This window comes from Chelmon rostratus, chromosome 14, assembly GCF_017976325.1.
Source record: "Chelmon rostratus isolate fCheRos1 chromosome 14, fCheRos1.pri, whole genome shotgun sequence".
Taxonomy (NCBI): domain Eukaryota; kingdom Metazoa; phylum Chordata; class Actinopteri; order Chaetodontiformes; family Chaetodontidae; genus Chelmon; species Chelmon rostratus.
Genome location: NC_055671.1, coordinates 9,237,343 through 9,261,345, shown reverse-complemented (window position 1 = coordinate 9,261,345; position 24,003 = coordinate 9,237,343). Strand labels below are relative to the sequence as shown.

Sequence of the window (24,003 nt, the reverse complement as noted above, 5' to 3'; positions counted from 1 at the left end):
AACTTTTATATCGTTAAATTGTCTATTTCTGTTTTTCTTCCTTCCTTCCAATCTCGGATCTATTATGTTGCATTCTTCATGCTTCAGTGTAGAGTTATAACATGAAGAAACATGAAGAATATATGTTCTTTGGGTTACATAACCTAGCTTTTACTGTTTAACTGTTTGTTATGTCCTTGTTAGAGATGCCATTTCCCACCTATTGTCCGTCTGTGCTGAGCTCCCTCAGCACCCATCTGTTGTCCGTTTCACCCCATTCTCACCCCTACTGCCTTTCATCCCCCAGATCCCTGTTACACCCCAATGGCTACTTTATAAATTGATAAAGGTGTAAAACAAAACCCCATGAATCAAGAAGCTGTGGAAACACACAGGTCAATAATGTAACATACCTTGCATGATCACTGGGACAATAACAAGCGTGAGCTTATAATCAACTCCTCTTGTCATTCTGAATTATACTAAAGCTTAGGGCTCTGCCTAGTGGTAGTAATATCAACTACACTGAACTGGCTCCCATGCCTCTATTTTTGTGAAAGGGATGGAGTACAATTAAATTTGGTTCCTAGATGAATCCTAATTAGTCCAATGACTGCTTAACTTCTCATCTAGTGCCATAAACAGATGAACATTTCCATTGTTTAACCCTCACAGTTTTTTAACAGGATAATTCAAAAATCAGTGACAGAATGCCTACAACATTTATGACATCCCAAAAACACACACACATGCAAACACACATATACTGTATAATGTGCATGCATATCTATAATATACCATAAACACATACATATATGCCTACCTTGTCGTAGTTAACGATCACGGTGCGTGCAGCCACAGTAGAATTGAACAGTGAACCCTTTTTTCCATATCCTCCTCCGGTAGCAGTCTGGCGGTCGCCACAACTTTGGTTACTTGGGCAGCTGAAGGTGAAGCTCATAGACTCCACAATCCATTGCCAGGCTGATTTTCTTCTCCCAGAAGCCCAGACTAAATGCACTCCTGCTGGGAACCGCTGAATCCAGACGGATAAAATTACAGCACAGCAAAGGTACTTTCTAGAAAAAAGCTTGGAATCTTTATAGGAAGTAAAAACTATGACCGCATTAAGCCTTCATTGCAAAGGTGAGAGAAAATTTCAGGTAGTTTATAGCCTATAAATCCGCTAGGAGGCGGCAACACTGAAGTTAATGGTCTGCGCAAAGTAATCAGATATGATGCTGATGACTGATGCCAGCCTCTGTTAAAGGTGGAAGAGCTGAGTGGCAGTGTACCACACTGTGAATTTGCACAGGCCAACTTATAAGACTATACTTGTTCACCTCCACAACAATTTGCTGTGTAGATGTTTTGAAATACAATTTCTACTGAACTGATGTTCTTTTTGCTTTGGACTTTGGGAAAATCTAGGGCTTCTCGAGATCCCTGTGCAGACTGCAGTCTTATTTCCCTGTTTCTTTTTCTGTTTACTTAGAGGTAAAAATATAACTAAGTACATTTACTTAAATACAGTACTTAAGTACAATTTTGAGGTACTTTTGAGATAACACATTTCAGACAGAAGTATTATATAATTTAAATCATATTTCTACATATAATATACTGCTAGCTATAGATACTAGTTACTTTTCAGATTAAAATGTTACATTAAAAAACATATAAGCCTCTAAATTAAAATGCATTGTTCAAGATTAAACCAGAAGTTCCCATACTTTTAGGTTTATGACCCCTTATAAGAAAGTTTCTAGTTGTGGCTGCTTTTCATTTTCAGATGTCAATGAGCTGTAAGCAGTTCCACCAAAGGGAGACATTCCTCCTCACATTCTTATTCACGTTTACAGTAACTGTTGAATGTCCAGAGAGGTTGAATTATTCAATATTTCACCAAAAAACAACAACAAAAAAGAAACAAACAAAAACATCAAAACTTTGTTGTTTTCTTCTTTCCTCTTGCATTAATCATCTCACAACGCCCCAGATTTATCTTGGGACATTCTGGAGGTGTCCGACCCCTTGACTGAGAACTGCTGGACTAACCTAACTGGCTGTGTAGTGAGTCAAAGTAGCTCTGGCTGCAGCAGTAACATTACAGGATCATTATCAAAATCTAATAATAGCTCAAATAATAATGCAACAGACACCATAGCTACATTTCTGCAAAATTAGTACTTATACATTTGATATATTAAGTAAATGTAGCTTATTATATGAATCAACTTTTACTTAGGTAGGATTCTGAGTGAAGGACTCTTACTTGTAATGGAGTATTTTTACATTGGTACAGTACTAAAGTAGTTCTGTATATTTCTGCTAACCCACTGGCCTAGATTTACAGTATTTAACAACACACCTTATGTTTGTTGTCCATTATAACAGCTTTCCAGTTAGGCTCTGTTTGGTCTGAGAGAAGTGTTACCCATGGATCAACTGCTAACAGCTAAAACGCTGATGGTGTGCTAGCTGGTATTAAAAAATCATGTCATTTCACATTTAAGTTAAAATTTCTCTTAGCTAAACACTTACAATCAGAGCAAAGTTTAAATGCCATCCTCTTCAACAATTAAATCAATCAATTTACTTTATCACGTTTTCTGGCGTACAGTAGCATTAATATCAGATAAAATCATACACTAGCTAGTTAGTAGTTAGTGAAAATTAGCCAGTAAGTTACCTAACGTTACTTGTAACGTTAACGCATATCACATTTAAATCTTCACCTGAAGTTTCTTTAACCGTACAAAAACTGAGTTTGTGTAGTCTTGAAACCTATAAGCTACTTTCTCTGAGTGAAACATGTCAAACCTAGCTACAAGTTAGAGTCGTAACGTTGTAACCGCAACGCTGGCAGGAACAAGGGACATCTGTTAGTGTAACACTCAGTGTGATTCACAGCACGCGCAGTAACGTTAGCTTACCTCTGGATTGTTTATCAAAGGTCGCGCGAGAGGATGCGACAGAGATTTTTTTTATCCGGTGTAACGGAAAATTATTCATCGCAGTAACGAATGGCTGCTCTCGGCCGAGAATGGGACAAACACTGTGGCAAGACTTTGGAAATATGGACCGACTGGTGAGAAATCGATTACTTCCGAGTAACGAGCCCCGCATATGCAGCACACTGGTGAGCTAGCAGCAGCGGACCGACCTGCTGCAATTGTGTGAGGGCGCCGCTGGGTGAGTCCCTCTCTCCGCTGCTCCTGTCTCCACAGCTCCCTTTTCCCAAAGAAAAGAAGAGGCGAACTCGGTCCGGGGAGGAGGGCCGCCGCCATTATCGGAAAGCTGGCAGAAATACCACTTTCACACACGCAATCTGCTCACGAATAGAGCGGGGCATGAGCAATTTCTGTTGCAGTGGAAGCATATTTTCAGACGAAACACCACGGCGATTTCAACAAACTCACCGTTGTCTCGTGTGCGCGACCGGCCCAGCATTATGTGGGCACAACAATGGACAGAATAATTATTGAAAAAGCAACGTGGTGAACCAAGAAGGAGACGGCTAAGCAGATTTTCATACGCCTGAATTTCTCATGAGGAAAAGCCCTTGCAAGAACAGAATTGGATTGCTCTATTATTTGGGATATTTATTTCTTCCTTCCCCGTGTTTAATCGCAACGAAAACAGTGATGCTAAACACGAGAATCCGGGCATGGGTAATGGATATTTAAATCAAATTACCCCATTGCGCAAGTTGTAGTAATATCAGTATTATCTGTGAATTGAGACGACATACAGTGAATTCTGCGGCTTTATGCTCATGCACATCAGGCGGCGAGGGCTGCGGCAAGCGCTGGCCTGACAGATGCAAGAGGAGAAAGGGAGAAATGCGATGGTATGTACCCTACATGCTCTCTGCTCGTCTTTATGGGCTGTTTCGTGGTGAAGCTGTCGAGTGCTACACCCTAGACAGTTGGGTAAATAAATTCCCTTCAAACAGTATCTGTCGGTGTTGAGAAGGTAAGCTATCTCAGATTTGGGCTCCGCGATTTCATTATGTAGACAGCAGGCCTGGCGTGGTCAGCCCCTCTCTGTGCACCCTGTAGCCCATAACTGTTAATCCTTTGCGAAACGCACAACGTTACAAAGCTCTTAGAGCTGTGCGTGGGTTATGTGAATGAAATGGCTTGAAGATGCGCTTTAGTGAACTGTTTTGATTCCGCTGGTTTAGTTTTTATTTGCAAAAAAAAACTTGTCTGTTCATTTGGGTATCAGGCCTAGCTCAGCTGAGCAGTGTGGACTGCCCATGGTTGCTTTTGACCCTGCCGGAGCTGTTAATGTGCGGTCACTTCATGTGACAGGATATTTCTTTAGAAGCCTACAATTCCGCTTTTTTCTCATAATGTTTACATCCAGTGAATTATATTCCACATAACGTGAAGTTCTGCATTTCGACATTTTTGCCCCTATGTAAAAAATTACGCGCTGACTGTTCAGAATTGCATCGGTGCTAAAATAATGGAGGTCTTAATCAATGCTATAATAACGGAACATTAAATATCTTAACATGAGGAGTGAGTTCCGTGTCCTTTGGCATAGATTACACATGTTTTTGACTCTGTTATCAAGTCCTTCATTCATTCACTGTGTTGTCTTTGGAGATCGGGCTCATAGCTGCTGTTTCAGTGAGGTTGAAAAGCTGAGGTGCAAACAACATAGTCATTTTCATGCTTGTCACCTCACTCACTGATCAGCTGACATGGTCCTTTAAAGAGCACCACTCCCAACATTTCTCATAGTGTTAATGTCATCATTTTGATACTGATTTGATATAGGAATTCATCATCAGATGAGTGGACCAGAGCTGTGATAAGCTGAACAATCAATAAGATGATGGATGTAAGATTGATTGGCAATAGTTTTGGTAGTCAAAATCATATTTAAATTGAAGTGCAAGTTAGGCTAAAATGCTGGAAACTGGTCCACCTTCTCCCATGTGAATATTTGCTGGTTTTAGTTTTCTTTGATCGTAAATAAATTATCTTTTGGGCTTTGGACTGTTGGTCAGTAAAAAACTAGCAAATGCACGCATCACCTTGGGCTCAGGCAAAGTGTGATGGGCTTTCTGAAATAAATTATTTGAGAAAGTAATCAGCATATTAATTCAGCAGTGAGAATAATAGTGCAGTGCTAGAATGGACAGTTAATCTACAATTTAATGAATTTTGCAAAAGTCAGTGTGCTTCCTATTGTGTTTACATTATTTTGGCCATTACTTGTACAATGGCCCCTGCCAGGACATATTGTGTGTGACTGACATTACTGGTCCTGTAACACTGTCTTCATTATGCTTTTGCTGATGGCTGGATATGATGCCAGAAACTACAGCGCTGTTTGATAACAACTCAGTGTGTATAGTGATAACAATAAAGCAGTAATTTCACACATGTGACAATTAATTGCTTTTGGCAAATGATCAGATTTGACACATGATCAAGGCCATAGTCATGATCATGGACATTAGTTAGAGCCTTCACCAGCTGAATTAAGATCTTAGGCATTATCCCCAGCCTTCAACATTGAGAGGTTCACTGGGCCTCTTGGCATTGTCATATTTTGTTATTAGAGATCACTCAGCTGTTAAAAATAGAAGTATAAAAAGGCCTTATGCAAGTTGACAGAAATTGCGCAGGGACTGAACATTTTGTTAGCAAAAATACTTTCATTAATACCATAACAAAAGGTCCATTACCACATAAAGTAGCATTCTTTAACGGTGAAATATTATTGTTTTACATATTCTAAGGTTAAGAGTCTGGTATTTGCCCTATTTGCAGTTTTTCAATTTTTCATCTTTTTCTCATTTTAATTCAAATGTAGTTTTGTTGATTGCTCAGTTTGTCTGATCGTTGTTGTTGTTTTTTCTGACAGGATCTGATTCATGTAAGGAATGAATGAAAGAACCCTCTGCTCATATCACTGCGCTGCAATTTATTAAAATCGAAGCCTGGCAGAAGAAAGTGAAATCTGATCTCCACTGTGGATCAGCAACTTTATGGACAAACATTCAAGTGAACCCCTTTCTACAGTGCCTGTTTATGGCAGGATGAGCGTCAGCAGACTATGATGGCGAAAAAGCAAGATGCCCGATCACCCATTTACAACCTCATTGTGGTGGGATTGTCAGGAACAGAGAAAGAGAAGGGGCAATGTGGGGTTGGCAAGTCCTGCTTGTGTAATAGATTTGTACGACCTAGTGCTGATGACTTCTACCTGGACCACACATCAGTGTTGAGCACCAGTGACTTTGGGGGTCGAGTGGTTAATAATGATCACTTTCTGTTTTGGGGGGAGGTGTCACGGGTTCTGGAGGAGGGGCCTGAGTGCAGGATGCATGTTGTGGAGCAAACTGAATTTATTGATGACCAGACATTTCAGCCTCATCGTAGCACTGCTATGCAGCCCTATATCAAACGGGCAGCTGCAACCAAGCTAGCTTCAGCTGAGAAACTCATGTACTTCTGTACGGATCAGCTTGGTCTGGAGCAAGACTTTGAGCAAAAACAAATGCCGGAGGGCAAGCTGCAGGTTGATGGCTTCCTGCTTTGCGTTGATGTCAGCCGTGGCATGAACCGCAACTTTGATGACCAGCTGAAATTTGTCACTAATCTGTATGGTCAGCTTAGCAAGACTAAGAAGCCCATTGTGCTGGTCCTCACCAAATGTGATGAAGGAGTTGAGCGCTACATCAAAGATGCGCATACTTTTGCTATCACAAAAAAGAGTCTACCAGTAGTTGAGACATCTGCACGCTCAAATATAAATGTGGACCTTGCCTTCCTCACTTTGGTTCAACTTATTGATAAAAGTAGGGGCAAGCCCAAGATCATTCCTTATTTTGAAGCCCTAAAGCTCCAGAGTCAGCAGATAGCTTCTGCCAAGGATCGCTATGAATGGCTAATCAACCGTATAGTAAAGAATCATAATGAAACCTGGTTAAACACCAGTCGACGCATGAACACCTCCCCAGAGTACAAAGAATATGTGTTCTTGGAGGGAACGGCTAAATGCAAGAAGCTTTTTCAACAGCATGTCTACCGTCTGAAGCAGGAACATATTGAGAGGCGTCGCAAAATATACTTAAGCACTCTTCCTTTAGCACTTAGTTCTTTGGTGCCTGACCTGGATGAGATCGATCAGCTGAGCTGGTCTGGGGTACAGAAAGTCCTGGAGTCCAAGCAGCACTTTGCCCACTGGTTTGTTGTTCTGGAGGACTCACCATGGGAGGATACATCTCACATTGATAACATGGAAGATGAGCGAATACCTTCAGACCTACTGGAGACTGCTGAAGCAGAGGAAATATTTAACGCCCACCTGGAACATCTGCGTAATGAGTGCAGACGGGCAGAGATGAGGCTGGAGTTTAAGCAGAAGTTAGCTTCCTCTCCCTTTGTCACACCTGGCAAACCGTGGGAGGAGGCCCGCAGCTTTATCATGAATGAAGAGTTCTACCAGTGGCTTGAGGAGCCAGAGTACTTAGACCTGTACAACCGCCATCAGAAGGAGATCATTGACCGTGCTAAGGAAGACTTCCAGGAGCTCTTACTGGAGTACTCTGAGCTTTTTTATGAGCTTGAGGTGGATGCCAAGCCAAGCAAGGAGAAGATGGGAGCAATTCAGGAGGTTCTGGGGGAGGAACAGAGGTTCAAGGCCCTACAAAAGCTTCCAGCTGAAAGAGATGCTCTAGTATTGAAACATATCCACTTTGTCTATCACCCTACCAAGGAGACTTGCCCTAGCAGTCCTCACTGCGGAGATTCTAAGATTGAACAAATCTTAGTGTCACGTTTCCCCACGTGTTACCCCTTTTTTGATGTGAAAGCTCATTTTGGGGACACAAAGGCTGACAGAATTAACCTTGTCATACTAGGGAAGGATGGACTTGCCAGAGAATTTGCCAATGAGATTAGGGCTCTCTGCACAAACGATGACTGGTATGTGTTAGACGGGAAGATGTATGAATTGACACTGCGGCCTATTGAGGGAAATGTACGTCTTCCAGTAAATTCCTTTAGCACCCCCACTTTCACCCCTCACGGATGTCTGTGTCTGTATAATTCAAAAGAGTCCCTCTCCTACGTGGTTGAAAGCCTTGAACGACTTAGGGAATCAACTTTAGGTCGGCGGGATAGCCAGCTGGCACAGCTGCCAACATCGCTGCTTTTAGTCACTAAAAGAGGCGTAGGATCATATGTGGATATAGGTGGAGAAACTGCCTTAAACCTAATAACACAGGGACAGCAGGTTGCAAGGAGACTGCAGTGTAGCTTTTTAGACCCTGCTTCCCCTGGTGTGGGTTACGGCCATAATGTCAATGAAACCCAAATCAACCAGGTGCTGAGGGGCCTTCTGGATATTAGGAGGAGCACATCCTTCAGTAGCAGCTCCCCACCCCTCCTCCCTGAGCCTCCAGGCCTCAGAGACTCTCCTCATCAGCCAGTCCCAGAGGCAGACCTTCGGATTGTCATGTGCTTAATGTGTGGAGACTCCTATGACATTGAGCAGCTCCTGTCCCCTTTCCTAATGCATCAGCACTGCAGGCCCATGTCTAATAGTGGCACTTCTGTGTTGCTGGAGCAGACAGTTGGTGGACACAAGTTGGCTATAGAGCTTTCTCTGCTCTCGTACCATGCCTCCTTCACTTTGCGGAAGAGCAGGCTAGTTCACGGCTACATTGCTGTGTACTCGGTCTCCCGAAAAGCCTCCCTGGAGACCCTGTGTGCCTTCTTGTGTGAGGTTCAGGACATCATCCCAGTTCAGCTGTTGGCAGTGGGAGATAGCCAGGCAGAGCTCACTGACAGCGACTATGCCTGTGAACAGCTGATCCAGGGGGAGGAGTTAGCCCATGAAATTGAGGGTCGTTTCAATAGTGTGGTTTGTGGATCCGGGGGCGTGGTGGGAGGCCTGCACAGGATAGAAATGTTCCACTCTTTTCTGATGGAAGTAGTAGAGAAACGCAACATTGTGGAGGCCACACACATGTACGATAATGTTGCTGAAGCATGCACCAATGAAAATGTGTACTCCCCACGCTGCAGTTCTCCCAGTCCTGTCACCATGTTCCTGGATTCAGAGGATGATGTAGAACCATCACCACCATACTATGATGGCACACTCACTTCTCATGGTGGGGGCTTCAACCTGCCTGACTTAGATTCCAGTGACATCTCTGTCATCTCTGACATCAGAGACTTTGAGAACAAACTCAACAACAAAGTTCCCCCGCAAGTGAGAGTTAAACCGGGTGTCACTTTTGACTTCCGGAAGGTGAGCCGTAACCCATACATCGACACACTAGGTCATCGTCGCTCCCTGCCCTCTGCTGTTACTTGGGTTCCTGGTGGTGATGTGGGCTACGATCCCTCAGACTATGCTGAACCCATTGACGCTGTTTCAAAACCCCGCCCTAGCAATGAAGAGATCATCTACTCAGTGCCACATGACAGCACACAAGGCAAAATCATCACCATCCGCAACTCCAACAGGATGCACTCCAATGGAAATGGCTCAGACAGCGAGGCAGACAGCAGCTCTCTGGAGCGAAGAAGGAAGTTCTCGGCAGCGGGGGTGAAACCTCGTCTTTACCGGGACCGCTCCAAGCGGCTTGGCAAGTTCAGCAGCTTTCGCACGAGCTTCATAGGCAGCGATGATGAGATGGGAGCTCTCCCAAAGTCTAAGGAAGATGACTTTGGGACTCTGAAAGGGGAAAGTCTTGTTAATGAGGAGAGCGAGGACCCAAAAAAGAGGAACATTCTGAAGAGCCTGCGACGGACAGCCAAGGTGTGTTTTATGCCACTAGTGTTTAATTATCTATCTCTAATCTCATAGAAATTGTTAATTATTTCACTACTTGTTTTTTTAACTATTTTCTTAGATAAAACATTTATGAAAAAGCATCTTATCTCCATTTGTATAATTGCACTATCCCTGTTTGAGACACTCAGAGTCCTCTGTCTTTCTCTCTTCGCAGAAAACAAGACCAAAGCCCCGTCCAGCTATTCCCAAGCCCCCAGAGAGCAACTACTTTGGGGTCCCTCTAGTGAATGTGGTATCCCCAGACAGGCCTATCCCACTCTTCATCGAGAAGTGTGTCCGCTTCATTGAGACAACAGGTAAGTTGATTTGTCTTTTAACCTTTTTTAATCTATAACATTTGCATGTGATGTATGCAAAATCTGATTTTAAGTTTTATTCTGATAAATACTGACAAATCATTTATCAGTTTCTATTCTTCACTATAGATAAATATCTGTACATTAATGTTATTGATTAGTCACCTAAACATGCCTATTGTAGATCAGACCAGTGCACCTGTTCATGACCACAATGTGGTGTAAAAGTAATACAAGGGGTTATTGAGTTCAGTGCTCCTCTAGAAACTGCCAGCATCTGTATTGTCATGTCTGTTTGCAACGGGGCTAATGAAGTGTTTGTGCTGTGCTTGTGTCCCACTGTGCCACCCCACGTCTTCCCCCTTTTCTCTGCTGCGCTCTTTTTTCCTCAGGCCTGAATACCGAGGGTTTGTACCGCGTAAGCGGCAACAAGTCAGAGATGGAAAGCATGCAGCGGCAGTTTGAACAGGGTGAGCTGCTCATCACACTTGTTTGAACCAGCTGTTTGACATGTAATTATGCGGCTGTCTAATCAAAACATAAACACAGTCACCAAAGAAATGTGCCATGTAACTGATTGTTTGGTCCTGATGACAGCTACTACTGATGAGCTTATTTTCTCTGATCTCTTTAACTCTGTCACTCTGCTTGTGTAGACCACGGATTAGACCTAGTGGAGAAAGACTTCTCCATAAACACTGTGGCTGGAGCCCTCAAAAGCTTCTTCTCTGAGCTGCCTGAGCCCCTGGTGCCTTGCGCTCTGCAGGTGGACCTATTGGATGCTTTCAGTAAGCAAACACTGCTGGGCTGGGAGGGTCTTTACTAGAACATAAAAAGATTATTTTTTTAGGAGATAAGAGGGTAGGGAAGGTTTTTGCAGGTCTGAAGAAGACGAGAAGAATTTTCCTGGTAGTGCAGAGGGATGTTTTAGTTTCAAATTACTTCGTGCGATGATGGAGTCTCAGTTTTAATATTAACTTCTGTGTGTGTGTGTGTGTGTGTGTGTGTGTGTGTGTGTGTGTGTGTCTGCAGAAATCAATGACAGAGAACAGAGGCTATATACCATGAAGGATGTCCTGAGGAAGTTCCCCAGGGAGAATTATGATGTCTTCAAATATGTACTGAGCCACTTACACAAGTAAGTTCCCTGTCTACTCTTTAAAACACTTTCATGCATTTGTTGGTCTTCTGTGGTAGACATCCATCTGTTTTTTTCTGCACGCTATGAATACATTGGTCTCTGTTTGTGTGTTTTTCTCAGGGTGAGCCAGCTGAACAGGGTGAACTTGATGACCAGTGAAAACTTGTCCATCTGTTTCTGGCCCACCCTCATGAGGCCGGACTTCACCACTATGGATGCCCTGACTGCCACACGCACCTACCAGACAATCATCGAGACCTTCATCCACCAGTGTGCATTCTTCTTTTACAACCAGCCCCTCCTCGACTCCCCCACTGGCCTAGCAGGCCTCCCCGCCTCACCCACCACCACCCTCAGCGGGAGCTCTGCCTACTCTTGTTACCGCTCCTCTCCTCCTCACACCACCACACACTTCAGCCCCCTGCAGCAGTCCCCGCCCACCACCCCCCAGTCTCCCCTGCAGTCTCTGCTCCCTCCCCTCCACCAGCACCCCCACTCCCACCATTCCCCTGCCGAACAAGAGACACTGTGAGAGACGGTGAAACCACGTGTGCCCACGATGATGCTGGACCTTATCACCAACACACACACTAAAAAAAAAACAACGTGCACTTGCACACAACATTTTTGATCATGGACTGCCTAGTTTATGAAGAGAGGAGATGGGAAGTGTCTGAGAAACATCCCTAACCTGTCATTTGTGTCCATACTTGTGTGCATCAGGGCAGGCTACAATTATCAGTGACTCTTCCTCTGCCCTCTGAACCCCTGATCGCCTGGATTTGACATCATCAGATCAGAAGTGGAGGACAGAGGTTGCTGTCACAGAAAGTCTCTCTTCTGTCAACAGTCACCACTTATCCTACTCTACCAAGAAATAGAAACCTCTATGCCAAGCTGGAAGAATTGATTTGTGGCCTCCATGTTTTTATCTGCTTAAAACTGTTTTAGTTTTTTTCTCATGAAAGTACTGCCACTGGATTTTTAGACTGTTCCTCTGTAGGTCCTTTGGGCAGCAGTTTGCTCCATGTAGCAGAGGTTCCTCTGTCTGCCTTTGGGGTTTCTCTCATCGGCTCTACTTGAGGGGTCAGCATGGGGAGGGGAGGGTTGGGGGGCTCACATCCAGGGATGCACTTTAATGATCACTGTTGTTTTTCCCTCAAAAGGGTTTTTGTTTTTGTTGACATACTGTTTTCGTGAGTGTTTTTAATTTCACAGCTCAAACAGCCATACCCATTGCCTCTACAGAGCTCTGGCAGATCAAACTTTGTTTACATCAAACTTGTTTTTGTATCCACAAACTTATCTGAAGCACTTTTTGATAGTGTAGTGTTAAATTAGAAGAAATGCCACATTGATTAATCGTTCATATTGTTTGTTCAGTGGTTGAGCGTGGCATCAGTGCAGGCTTGTGAAACAAGATCTTTTTGTAAAAACTTAAGTTGTTTAAGTCGATCCAGAGGTCCCATTTTAGGTTGATGGGAAATCTGAATCTACTCAAATTCCTCATTCATCCAGCCATGTGAAAAATAGTTTTCTTTTTGAGTTTGTCCTCTTTCTAGCTGGTGGTTGATCAGAGTGATCTTTAGGGAAGTTTGGATTAATTAGACCATTATAATATCAGAGAGGACGTTGCCTGCCATCAGTCAAGTGAAGGAAAAATTTTGCCATTTTTGAATGTGTAACCTAGTCATACCATAACACAACTCTCCATTGCCATCTGGTGACCATGGAAACCAAACGCTTGAAACATGATAGGTTGCTGGATGTGTTGCTGTGGCTGTCTATCAAACCAAGCTCTTTGTATTCATCTAATGTTAAGGACCTTTAACTCTGAAGGTTTAGTATTCTCAACGCACTGTTACTGCTAGTCCTGCTATACAATACAATGATCAGTAGAAGTTAAATGTTTGTGAATGGGACACGTTCAGGAAGCAACACCGGCCGTTTACCTGCTCTAGTGAATTAGTTTTGTGCTGGCGTATTGCCCTCCCTCTTCATGGAAAACAAGCAGCACAGTTTCAGTGGTAGCACTGTTAATGAAGACCTGATGATTTTAACCATTAATCGCATGAGAGGAAGCACTGTCTGTTCAATGGGAACAAGTAAAAATTGACCACCAGACATGTAAGTTCTGGATGATTGTGGCTCAGTTATGGTTCTTGGTTGCAACAATGACCAGTTGACTAGTTAGATCATTGGTTGTAGTAGTAATTGGGATCATCACTTACTGGTACTATGGGAATCATGATGCCGTTGGAAGCCAGTCATTTTATGTGTTCACTGGAGTAAACTGAGGGCACTTCTCAAACTGCTCAGAGCTGTAAGCTGTAACATTAAGACTGGCGCAGAACCAACCGAGGAACTGTCCCCCTGTAACATGATTCCTGGGAGGAAATAATCTTACTGCATCACTTGACTTCTGACACAACTGTGGCAAATCTGCTGTTCAGTGAGCAAAAAGTGAGTGCATACTACTCTATAATGGTTGTTTATTTGTATGTTGGGGAACACCACCCTTTAGTCAATGGTAGAAAACATTTCTAGTGTGTATTTCAATGATTGAAAGTCCATTTTTACAATTTTTGTGAATGGTTCAAGGCCACTTAAGTTTAGTGCATGATTTAAAAAACACACCAAGGGAGAAGGATGAAAGCCTCTCCCTGTTTTAAAACATGAAAATTAGTACGAGAACAAAACAAATACTACAAGTGAAGTAGCTGAAACGTGAAAGTTTATGTACTGTGCACCAAGAGCAAACCATGGAATTTGTCTGACTGAGAAAAGTGTTTGAAGATGAAGGCCTTATGTGAACTGTATAATAGTTAATAAATTAAATCTTGTAAAATTGTCCTCAGCTTTCTTGTGGTGCGTGTGTTCTCGTCTTTCATTGAGCCTTGTAAAGCTCGAGAGGCACCTCCATCCATTAATGGCACAGTTTGTGAACCTCAAGTTTCAAGCGAGATGGGATCATTGTTGAAAATGCATTTTCTGATCAGAATTTAGGAAGTCACACTGTAGCAGCTGTCACAACAATGGGGACCAGAGAATATCAAGAATATGAAGCATGTAATTTTGTTGGTTGCAATTTTCAGTATTATGTGAAAGTCAAGGAGAAGGCCCATGACAGGTTTTATTGAAAAGCCCCGTTGCACCCTGCTGTCATCTGACAAAATATGAGACATGCCATTATTGTCCACATTTTCCACTGTGGAATGATATTGTGGTTTAAATTATTTTCCTGACTGACACTTTGGTGAACGAACACATCAAGGCATGAATACACGACTGCTGCTCCCCAGAGATAATCAGGGCCCAAGCTACGCCTGTGTAAAGCACACTTTTTAACTCGGCTCTCAGTGAAGCATCCTTCTAATAAACAAACTTAATTCTGCACACACGACATGCAGAGAGACTCTGCTGTAGTAACTAGAAGCTGTAGTGTTTAGGCACTGGTGCAGGTGACTCTGAAAAACATCAATTATTCACAGCATATCCGTCATGACTGACTGCACTCTTTTAGTACAATACTTTCCTCACAGTATCTGTTCACTCAGGTGGAGAGATCAGACTTTGTAATGTTATGACGCCATCTTGTGGCCACATGGCAGTAGAGCTACATAGAAGAGGGCATCTTCCAGGAAAAGGGTTATGTGGCTCTTACATTTTATTATTGTCCCATTTCCCGTCCACTCCTTATGTTTCCGACGTGACTCTGCTTTTATTGGGTTTATTCTCACTATCTGTCTGATGGCTGCTCTGTGTTCGGATGCATCTCTGAGACCAAACAGAGATCTGTTTCCAGAAATCTGAGACAATTACACCAAATTCGCAGTTACAGTGAATCAATGAAGGGCTGCTCAACCTTCATCTCCTGTATGCTCACCACCTGTATGTTGGCCCACGCTGTGCTATTTTTCCAGTCCAGACATATTTTTTATACACTTTTTCACACATCCGACTAATTCATTGTATCACCCACTTCCATGTTTTGATTGCAATAAAAATTCAAATGTGTCTTTTGTTGATTTTCTGCGAATAAGGTCATTTAGAGCAATGTGGTTTTAGCATAAGTGTATGCAGGCTGAGAAGATACAATACGTGGGATGTTTCTTAATAATATTCAGCACATTTGACTGAATGAGAGCTATGACTTGGTTTAAGTGTAAATGTAGCTTATTAGCAATTACACTGATATTATTACATGGAGCACTCACAAGAGTAAGAGAGCATATAGTCAATTACTGACCTGAATTTACTATCCTTATATATGTTCCTCAGTGGACCACACACTCTCCCACCCTTAACAGCACACTGTGATGGTGGGTCTTACACCTGAACCTACATTTAGGCCTGCTCAGTTTTGCATGTTAAATTGTTTGACGTTCCCAAATCCACATAAACCTGAACCAGTTTGCCTATCCTCATTTTGTTGTTGTGTCCATGTCCTGTGTAGGTTGGTGGTATATGGTGATATTTTTTTATGTGTGCATCATATGTACTGTGCTGGGACACCAAATTACACTGTAAATTGGGAATAATTGCACTATATATTGGGGGCTTTCACTTGCACATTGACACATTAGGTTGTGTACAGTAAATACATGTTGTTCTGTACCTACAGTGTGTATGGCCGTCTGTAGACTTATTTACAAGGCTATACTTTTAAAGGGGCACTCTCTCAATTCAAGTTACTTGTCATGAGGCCTACAACACTGCTGTATAATGACTTCTGTGGCTCTGGAGGAGCTTTGTCAAGTCTGAGGAAATAACCCTGTTGAGGTTATAGGGACTGTTTTAGTTTTGGGCTTCAAATTTATCACAGAAAGCCTGCAGTTTTAAAGAAGTGGGCGTTTATCAGGCAAGGAGGGTCTGGGAAGTGTATATGGGAAGTAAAGGATTCAGTGTTATGAAAGCTTGGCTAGGGACTACAAGTCTGGATATCTCTGCGTCTGCTTCAATGTTGTCCATTCTCTAAGGAGAGACGCTATGGGTGAAAAGGGCTACATTTTAACTAATACATATTACAGTGAAGCGTCTACAGTCGATTACACACAGCAAGAAAATTATTGTTTGTGACAAATTTTTTGTAAATTGTGTTTAAATATGCAAATTAAGCATTATTTATCAAATGTGTGCTGACTTGCAAAAATGTCCAGAACAAAAATCTGAACCAGAATACATATCAAAATGTGTGTTTTAAAAGCTTTCTGTCCACTAGTCTGAAATAAGACGTTATGAAAGAAAAACGACCAGAAATTTCCAAACTGACCAGTGCATGAAAAAAATGTTGTTTGTTGTTTGTTTCTTTTAACCTGTAATGTCTCCCTTTAAAATTTATTCGTCAAACGCCCCCAAATTTTTATGGAAGTAGAATGCTAAATCACCAAATGCTCAGATTTTTATACTCCAGATTTAGACTTAGATGTAGTGTTGGCTTTGGTATAATGCCAACCTGCTTCAGTGCTGCTTCAACCTGTTAAATCTAACATGAATGTAATTTCAACAACGTTCAGATGACGAGCAAACAAACCTGCTGAGAATGACAGAAGCCGTGACGTATGAAAGATAGCTTTATTGCACAAGGTGTTAGAATGATCTTTTTAGTTTTTGCTTTCTTTTCATAGAAAATGTACTTTTGAACACAAGCAATTGCTATAACAAGCAACTCAAACAAATGTTTGGGATACCCTCAACATTTTTTTTTGTTTGTTTTTGATTTTCATACATTTTTTCCTTCAATTTTTCCCTTTTAGCAAGCATGCAATGATTTTTTTTGAGGATGAACAAAATACAAAATAATGATAATAAAAAAAGTAAATAGGACGAATGACAACATCAAAAGACCTTTAAAAAAGAATAAAAATTCAACAAATTAGTATCAAAAACATAAAGGGAAAGAAAAATGTTGTTTTTTTTGCCCATTTCAGAAGTAAAATACTTTATTTTTGATACTATTTCAATTTTGAAATTGGGGCATTCAACCCTGATGTGTCCCCTGATTTATTCTGACGAAAATAGCTCTTCATACAAAACTGTGTTTATGTACAAGACTTAATCTATAAACAACACTGACAAAGGTAGAGATGATGGATCGAGAATGTTTAGCGTGGTGAATTTTTACTTCAATTTATCTGACTGGGGGAAAAGGACGGGAGTCTGAACGCTTCAGGTTTACAGACCGACTCCAGTCTGGTATATACACAACAGTAGTTTGTGTGACCAAAAGAGCTACGAGTCCCTGATTTCACTTGGCTGAACCGGTTTTAGCCACAGGCCACATACCTTAGTACTGTTTGGCCCCTGGAACCAACATTTTGACAAAACCCAAAACAAATGAAAGTGAATATTAGAAATCAAAATCAACAGACCAACAGATACCCCCTCCCCTAAACAAACAAACAAACAAAGCAAATGGGTAAATAAAGATACACCACAAAACACTATCATGGAGATGTTTCAGAGAGACATTCCAATAGGTTCTTGTGTGAATGTACATTAGAGCAAAATGGAGGGGTATGGAGATAAAGAAAGGGGGACATATACAGTACTTCAGACAGGGCAACAACAAAGATATCAATTGAGTGAACATTATATCCTTTTAAAAACTGAACTCCCTGACATATAACATCGCTCAACATTATATCATTTTTCTTCATTCACATCATGACTGGGATTCTTTCGGCTAGTTGCCCGTTTCTTTGAAGAGCAAAGATCGGCTCAGCGACACCGAGGCTGGCTGAGAAGATGGTGGGATGCGATACCTGTGACAGAAGCCTTAATTCTGCGTCGTGCCTCAAGTCTGTAACCACTTTGCAGCACACGTTAAACTTCTTTGTGTTCTGAATGTTACCGTGATTACCAACCACTCCGGCTCGAGACAAGCTCAACAGAGCCAAAGATCCTGTGTCCTCATGAGCAAACTTATGTAGTGTTAAAGAAGGCTTTCTGCCATGATTGTTTTTCTGCCGTCAGCAAAGTAGGCGCTGCGGACCAGGGTGGTAATCATCTGTTCACCCAGCCAGCCTGCCTCTTCAGGAGCTCAAACTAATACTCAGTAGCCTGTCGCTCTTTTCCCACCTCAGCGCGGGGCTTTGACGGGCCCACTCTGTCCATACAGGAGCTAAACACTCTTCTCTTAGTCGGTCTACATACAGAAACATACAGAACATCCCGTATACGTATATGCTAAACTTATTCTTTTATTAGTCCAACCTTTTTTAAATTTCATGATTGAGCGATTGTCTCATTCTTAAATTTGACATTAACATTAAATTGCTGTATATACCACACTATTGCAGTACATACCATTTATACTTTGTCATAATTTCACTTAAATGTCAATAATATACCTACATAGAAATATATATGTAAATTCTTTATAATACCAAATATTCTCTATTTGTAATGTGAGAAATTATAGCTGGTTCATTTGGGTTGTCATGATTTGATTAAAAAGTGAGACACTGTTCAGCTGGAGAGAGATGTGTGGAGAACATTAATGTGATAGAAATTTTGTTCTTGGAAGTGAACCTGAATCATTTTTTTTTTGGAATCACCATGAAGAGAACATCTGCCAATAGCTATTTGGGACTTTAAGAGACACATAGAGGGTGAAAGATACAGTAAGAACAGGGGAACTTAACTGGTAGTCCTGCAAATTGACAATAATACTCAAACTATGGAGGACAGCATGTGTGTGCGCATGAGAGACAGGATGGCCACACAGCTTCATACTGGCTATCTTAGTCTTCATCATCATAAACAAAGAGCCTTTAGCTCCTCAATTCTAGTCAATATTTCCAAATGACCACAGAATCGCTTCCTGTTTTTTTGCTGCGCCAATCCCGCGAGAACTGAGCGGAGCTGAGCACCAGCCGGCTGGAACTGTTAGTTGGAGTTAGTAATTCTTTTCTAGAGTCCCAGGTGAACATGAAAAGTAGGGTTAGCTGGGTCTCTGTCTGGGAGAACACCTATCCCAAGGAAAATTAGACAGAACGCTGGCCAGTTCACCATTAGTTGGGTTTAAAGACAGATGGTTGCATGCCCTTTCTGGCCCAGACTGAAGAGCACCAGAGTGGGGCTGGCTGAGGAGTGGGACAGCAATGCAAGTCTGTGCAAGAGAACGGTCTACACCAGTGTGTATGACTTGGAGTAGGCCCCCACACTCTGTTTCTGCAGTCTCCCCAGTGCAGAGGAGCTGCTCTCTAGCAGCGAGTCTCTTGAGCCGCCCACCTTGTTACTGTTGGTGGGGTTGCTGCTCGTGCTGGAAGTGGAAGCTGTCGCTGCAGCGTTGGAGCTGGGCATGGTGAGAGTCCTCTGGGGCAAGGTGGCAGTGCCCGAGCTCGCGCCCAAGCTGCCCAGCCCAGAGTGGCCCAGCGTCAGGGCCTGCTGCTTGGCAGGGTCTAGAGTCTTGTGACGGCCCTGGGTGTGATACGCCCGCTGCGTCAGGCTGCGGATCGAGGCTTCCCGCGGCGGCACAGCTGGGCACGGGTCGTGCAGCTCCCCTTGCTTGCGGAAGAATGGGTCCGTCTTCATGTAGAGGGGTAAGTTGCAGAATTCGCCTTAGAGACGCAGGACAAGAGTCAGGACATTAGGAATTAAAGGCATTTGATTATTTCAAAAGGCATGTAAATACTATGGCCTGTGCTTTTCTTCCTACATTATAACATGTGACTTAATTGTCTCTTTACTCTCTCAGTCATGTGTGTTAGGTGGCTAGCTGGGTCACAATGAAAAGCTAGAAGAAGCAAGAATCTGCACTTCTGTAACAACACGGATGGCTATGTACGTGCGATTTAAAATGAAGAGAAAGCAGGTATTGATGAAAAATTTTCTCTGCACGGCTCTCATCTGTCCATACTTACTTTTGTTCGCGCGGTGGGGAATGGGCACAGCCACATTTTTACCGCGGTCGTAGTCCTGCGGTTTGGGTGGTGAGGCAGTGAAGCGGCAGATGCCCGGTTCAGACGGCGTGCTGAGCGAGGTCATGCTGTCTGCCGGATCATTGGTGCCTGTGGTCATTTGGTCAGACGAGCTGTCGGAGATGAAGCACTCTGTGATGGTGAACTTGGCATGCTGCAGGTGCTCCTCCAGCTTAGCGTGCTCGTAGGCCCTCGCCAGCTCCTCATAGGTGGAGGAGGCGCTCTCTGTCGACACCATGCTGTTGCGACCCTTATCTGGAAAAACAAAAATAAACAATTTCGTCAGTCACATCAGACTGATGATGATGTACAGACGCTGACCTTTGTTGTCACACTGTTCATTTACTTGTAGATTGGACTTAAATCTCACAACCAAACGGAAAGACTTTCATTGCTTTCATGAGAAAACAGCTTCTTGGTGTATAAAAATGGAAATGACATTAAAGCGAGAGTAGTACATAAGAGCAGCCATGTGACTGTGTCGGTGGTCCCTGCCGGGACTGACTCACCTGTGTCCTGCGAGAGGCTGGCGCTGTAGCTGTCACTCTCAGTGGCAGTGATGCCATGCGAGCCCATCGTCCGCCAGTCAGAGGTCAGAGTTCGCGCCGAGGCCGTCGACTGGCTCTGACTCGGCCGGCTCAGCGTCCACTGGCTGGAGTATCTGTTCCGGGAGCTGTGGGCTGACTTTATACTCTTCCTGGAGACGGGATCTGAGGGAGGTCACAGCGATCAGACAACAGCTTGGCAGCACAAACAAGGCGAGTATGCGCATATTGATTGTCTAGAAGACCAGATACTGTCTTTACTGTAATCATCTTCATGACTGAAGTGGGCGGAAGTGGACGTAAAATTCAGCAAGACTTCAGCTGGATTTGCCTGCTCTGCCTCATGTTTTGTCACTTGAAGAGCTGTGAAATTTACTGAGAAACTCACTCGTGCCTGGGCGGATGTCTGACATGTCAATCAAAGGCCCTGAATTCTGGATGAGGGCTTGGTGGTGCAGAGACACGCCCGTACAGAAGTTCTGCGGATTCACCGATTGGCTGAACTCTGTGTCCGTCACTGGCACCGCTGCCTTATCCTCCCCTGTCGCAAGAGGTGAGCAAATACAGTTACGCAACAGTCACACACACAAAAGTTAATCATCAAATATAAGGTAGCAGAAAATGGCACTGATAAATGATATTTGTGCTGTTGTTGTCGAGTGCAGCCACATGCCTATCTGCTTGATGCCTTCCTTGTCCTCAATGAGTAGCTGAACACGTGGGATGTCGATGTGGAGCCTTGGTCCTTGAGGAGGACCCTTAACTGGAGTGTCTATACTGCGATTGTTCTTGCTGCACACACATGGAAATGACACATATAGTCAGACTGGTATCTCTCACAAGGTTTTTACAAAACAGTGAGGTTGACCTCAGTTAACCATTACTTCCTCTGCACAGCAGTAATAAAATCCAAAATACAACACGAAAGTATGACCAGAAGAGCTGGATCTTACCTGATAAGCATCTCAGCGAGGCTCTTAGCATCTATAAGAAGACAAAATCTTAATTAGATTATAGTTAGCCGTGAAGATAATCCTTTTTAACATGTCACTGTATGTTACATTAATCCATTACACACAATAACACAGATCTCTCTCTGAACTCTCTCTTTCTTTCTCTCACCTCTAAGTCGTTTAAGCCTCTTCTCCTTACGTTTCTTGCGGATAATGAAGAGCAAAGCAACACCCAGAGTAACCAGGATGACGGGGGAGCCAATGGAGAACAGCTTTTTCACATCATCCCCTTCTCCACGAGCTGATTTAATGGGAGGGATTGTACCTGCGGAGGGACGGAGGAATGGAGAAAACGTTTGATACGGAAAATTCAGTGCGAGGGGTGCAGATGAAATGATGGACGGGGACGTAGGATGAGCTTACTGCCATCGTAGTCGGTGGTGGCAAACTGGGAGCTTTGGTTGCCGCACCCGGCGCTGTTGCAGGCCTTCATTTTGAGCTCGTACCAGGTGGCCTCACGCAGCTCGCTGAGGAAGAGCTGAGTGGTAGAGTTGGCCTTGAGGCTCTGCCAGGCCCAGGTACCTTTGGGCCTGAAGTCCAGCATGAGGTCAGTGATGGGGCAGCCGCCGCTGGTCCAGCCCTGCAGGTTAAGCCCTGCGTGGGTGGAGTTGATGTGGGTGAGCAGCGGCTGATCCTTATTGAACACTGGTTCTGTAGAGATGAGGGTTACAGACACAGAGCAACTGAAGGTTACAAAGACAATGTGGTGCATTTATTTGTGATCTATTAATGACTTGACATGTGGGAAGAATACTATCATTACAGCACTATTTCACTTTAGGATTTCGTTCATTTTTCTGGTTACTACAGAGTTTTCCTTGCAAGGACTTAGTCAATGTGACATAAGAACAAGTCAATGTGAAAATGAGAAAAAAGAAATAATTTTTTTTCTGTTCTTTATTCGGTTCTGAGACTGTTCAGTCCCCTCTCACTAATGTCTACAACACTTTTGCTCCCACCCCTCACCTCTTCCATGCGTCTTGGCCTCAATGATCTCACTGATGCGCCCTGAGCCGACGCTGTTTTTGGCCGCCAACTTGACCTTGTACCAGGTTCCACAGCGCAGATTGTCCAACCTGAAGGAACGTTCACTGGAGCTGATGAACACGTCCCTCCATTCCTCCGTGTTGTCCACAGAATACTGCAGCACAAATCCTGCAGAATCGCACAGCACAGCTTTGTGTCAGACATAAGTGATTTAGAGGAACTACTGTCAATCCCGGGAATTATAGATTGTGGAGGATCATTGCTGCTGCTACATCAGTTGGACACCAGGGGGCAACAATCAGCTACAACCAGCTCTAGTTTGACTTCTTCTTCCCCAGAAACACTGTTTATGCTGTTATGTGCAGCATAAAAACATCTGTCACAAAATCAGCTATAAAATCAAGGATATTTTTTATATTATATTTTATATATATATATATATATTTTCTTAAGATGAGTGCAAGGTGGGCAGTTTTTCTCTGGTCACAGAAAGTCTTGTCAAGAGCATACCTCTGATGGAGCTTCCCCCATTGTCCCCAGGTATCCAGGCCAGGGTGATGGAGGAGGTGGAGGTAGTGGAGACGGTCAGACGAGGTTGATCAGGAGGAACTGGAAGAACACACAGAGACCGTCTCTCAACAACTGGGCACAAACATCACAACACATCCTCCACCGGTCCGTCCTGCTCCAAAACATCTTCTATTTCTTCTTACCTTGCACCACCAGATTGACTATGATGGTGTCAAAGCCCAGAGTGTTAGTGGCCGTACAGGTGTAGTACCCAGAGTCCTCTGCTTTCACTGAACGTAGCACCAGCGTGCCGTTAGATAAGATCTGCCGCTGGCTGTCAGCTGTCACTGGAATGGCAGAGTCCTCACTGGTAAACAGTAAGAGACAGGTTTCAGACGTTAACTTCATCCCAGAGTAACTTATTTTTCCTCTCACAAGCAGCAGTATCTGTCTGAATGAGTCATGACGCTGACATAGAGGAGGTATGTGATGAGCTCTGACCTGTCTTTGGTCCATTTAATTGTGGGGGCGGGTTCTCCCACTGAGCTGCAGGGCAGACGCACTTCCTTCATCCAGGGTGTGGTCACAGTGCCTCCAAAGGACAGGATCTTAGCTGGGACTGAACACACCAAACATGATTAAGTTGAATCTTTGACACACTGATGATGACAGATACACCAGGACAAAACAAACAATGCTCCAGCATCTCTTTCACAAAGATGTCTTTCTTCAGACTTCCAGATGTGTAACTCTGTTGTTTGCTGAATGAGC

At 43.3% G+C, this 24,003-nt stretch overlaps 2 protein-coding genes across 2 annotated transcripts in view; one reads left to right on the top strand and one right to left on the bottom strand.

Moving 5' to 3' along the window:
* Positions 1-3,253: 3,253 nt before the first annotated feature.
* arhgap35b (Rho GTPase activating protein 35b) lies at positions 3,254-11,899 on the top strand. Its single transcript, XM_041952677.1, has 7 exons — positions 3,254-3,832; positions 5,869-9,780; positions 9,971-10,112; positions 10,505-10,582; positions 10,769-10,900; positions 11,145-11,250; positions 11,374-11,899. Exons 2-7 carry the CDS (start codon positions 6,061-6,063, stop codon positions 11,783-11,785), a joined length of 4,590 nt encoding a protein of 1,529 aa, XP_041808611.1. The 5' UTR covers positions 3,254-3,832; positions 5,869-6,060; the 3' UTR covers positions 11,786-11,899.
* Positions 11,900-19,383: 7,484 nt separating this feature from the next.
* The window catches only part of LOC121617136 (Down syndrome cell adhesion molecule-like protein 1 homolog), a 48,596-nt gene continuing 43,976 nt past the window's right edge, over positions 19,384-24,003 (bottom strand). The window contains exons 23-34 of the mRNA XM_041952192.1: positions 23,734-23,851; positions 23,436-23,599; positions 23,233-23,331; positions 22,702-22,890; positions 22,099-22,386; positions 21,845-22,000; positions 21,676-21,706; positions 21,396-21,514; positions 21,111-21,263; positions 20,687-20,887; positions 20,121-20,432; positions 19,384-19,817 (exon numbers count right to left, since the gene is read on the bottom strand). Coding sequence (XP_041808126.1) covers positions 19,384-19,817; positions 20,121-20,432; positions 20,687-20,887; positions 21,111-21,263; positions 21,396-21,514; positions 21,676-21,706; positions 21,845-22,000; positions 22,099-22,386; positions 22,702-22,890; positions 23,233-23,331; positions 23,436-23,599; positions 23,734-23,851 — 2,264 coding nt within the window. The remainder of the gene's footprint in view (positions 19,818-20,120; positions 20,433-20,686; positions 20,888-21,110; positions 21,264-21,395; positions 21,515-21,675; positions 21,707-21,844; positions 22,001-22,098; positions 22,387-22,701; positions 22,891-23,232; positions 23,332-23,435; positions 23,600-23,733; positions 23,852-24,003) is intronic.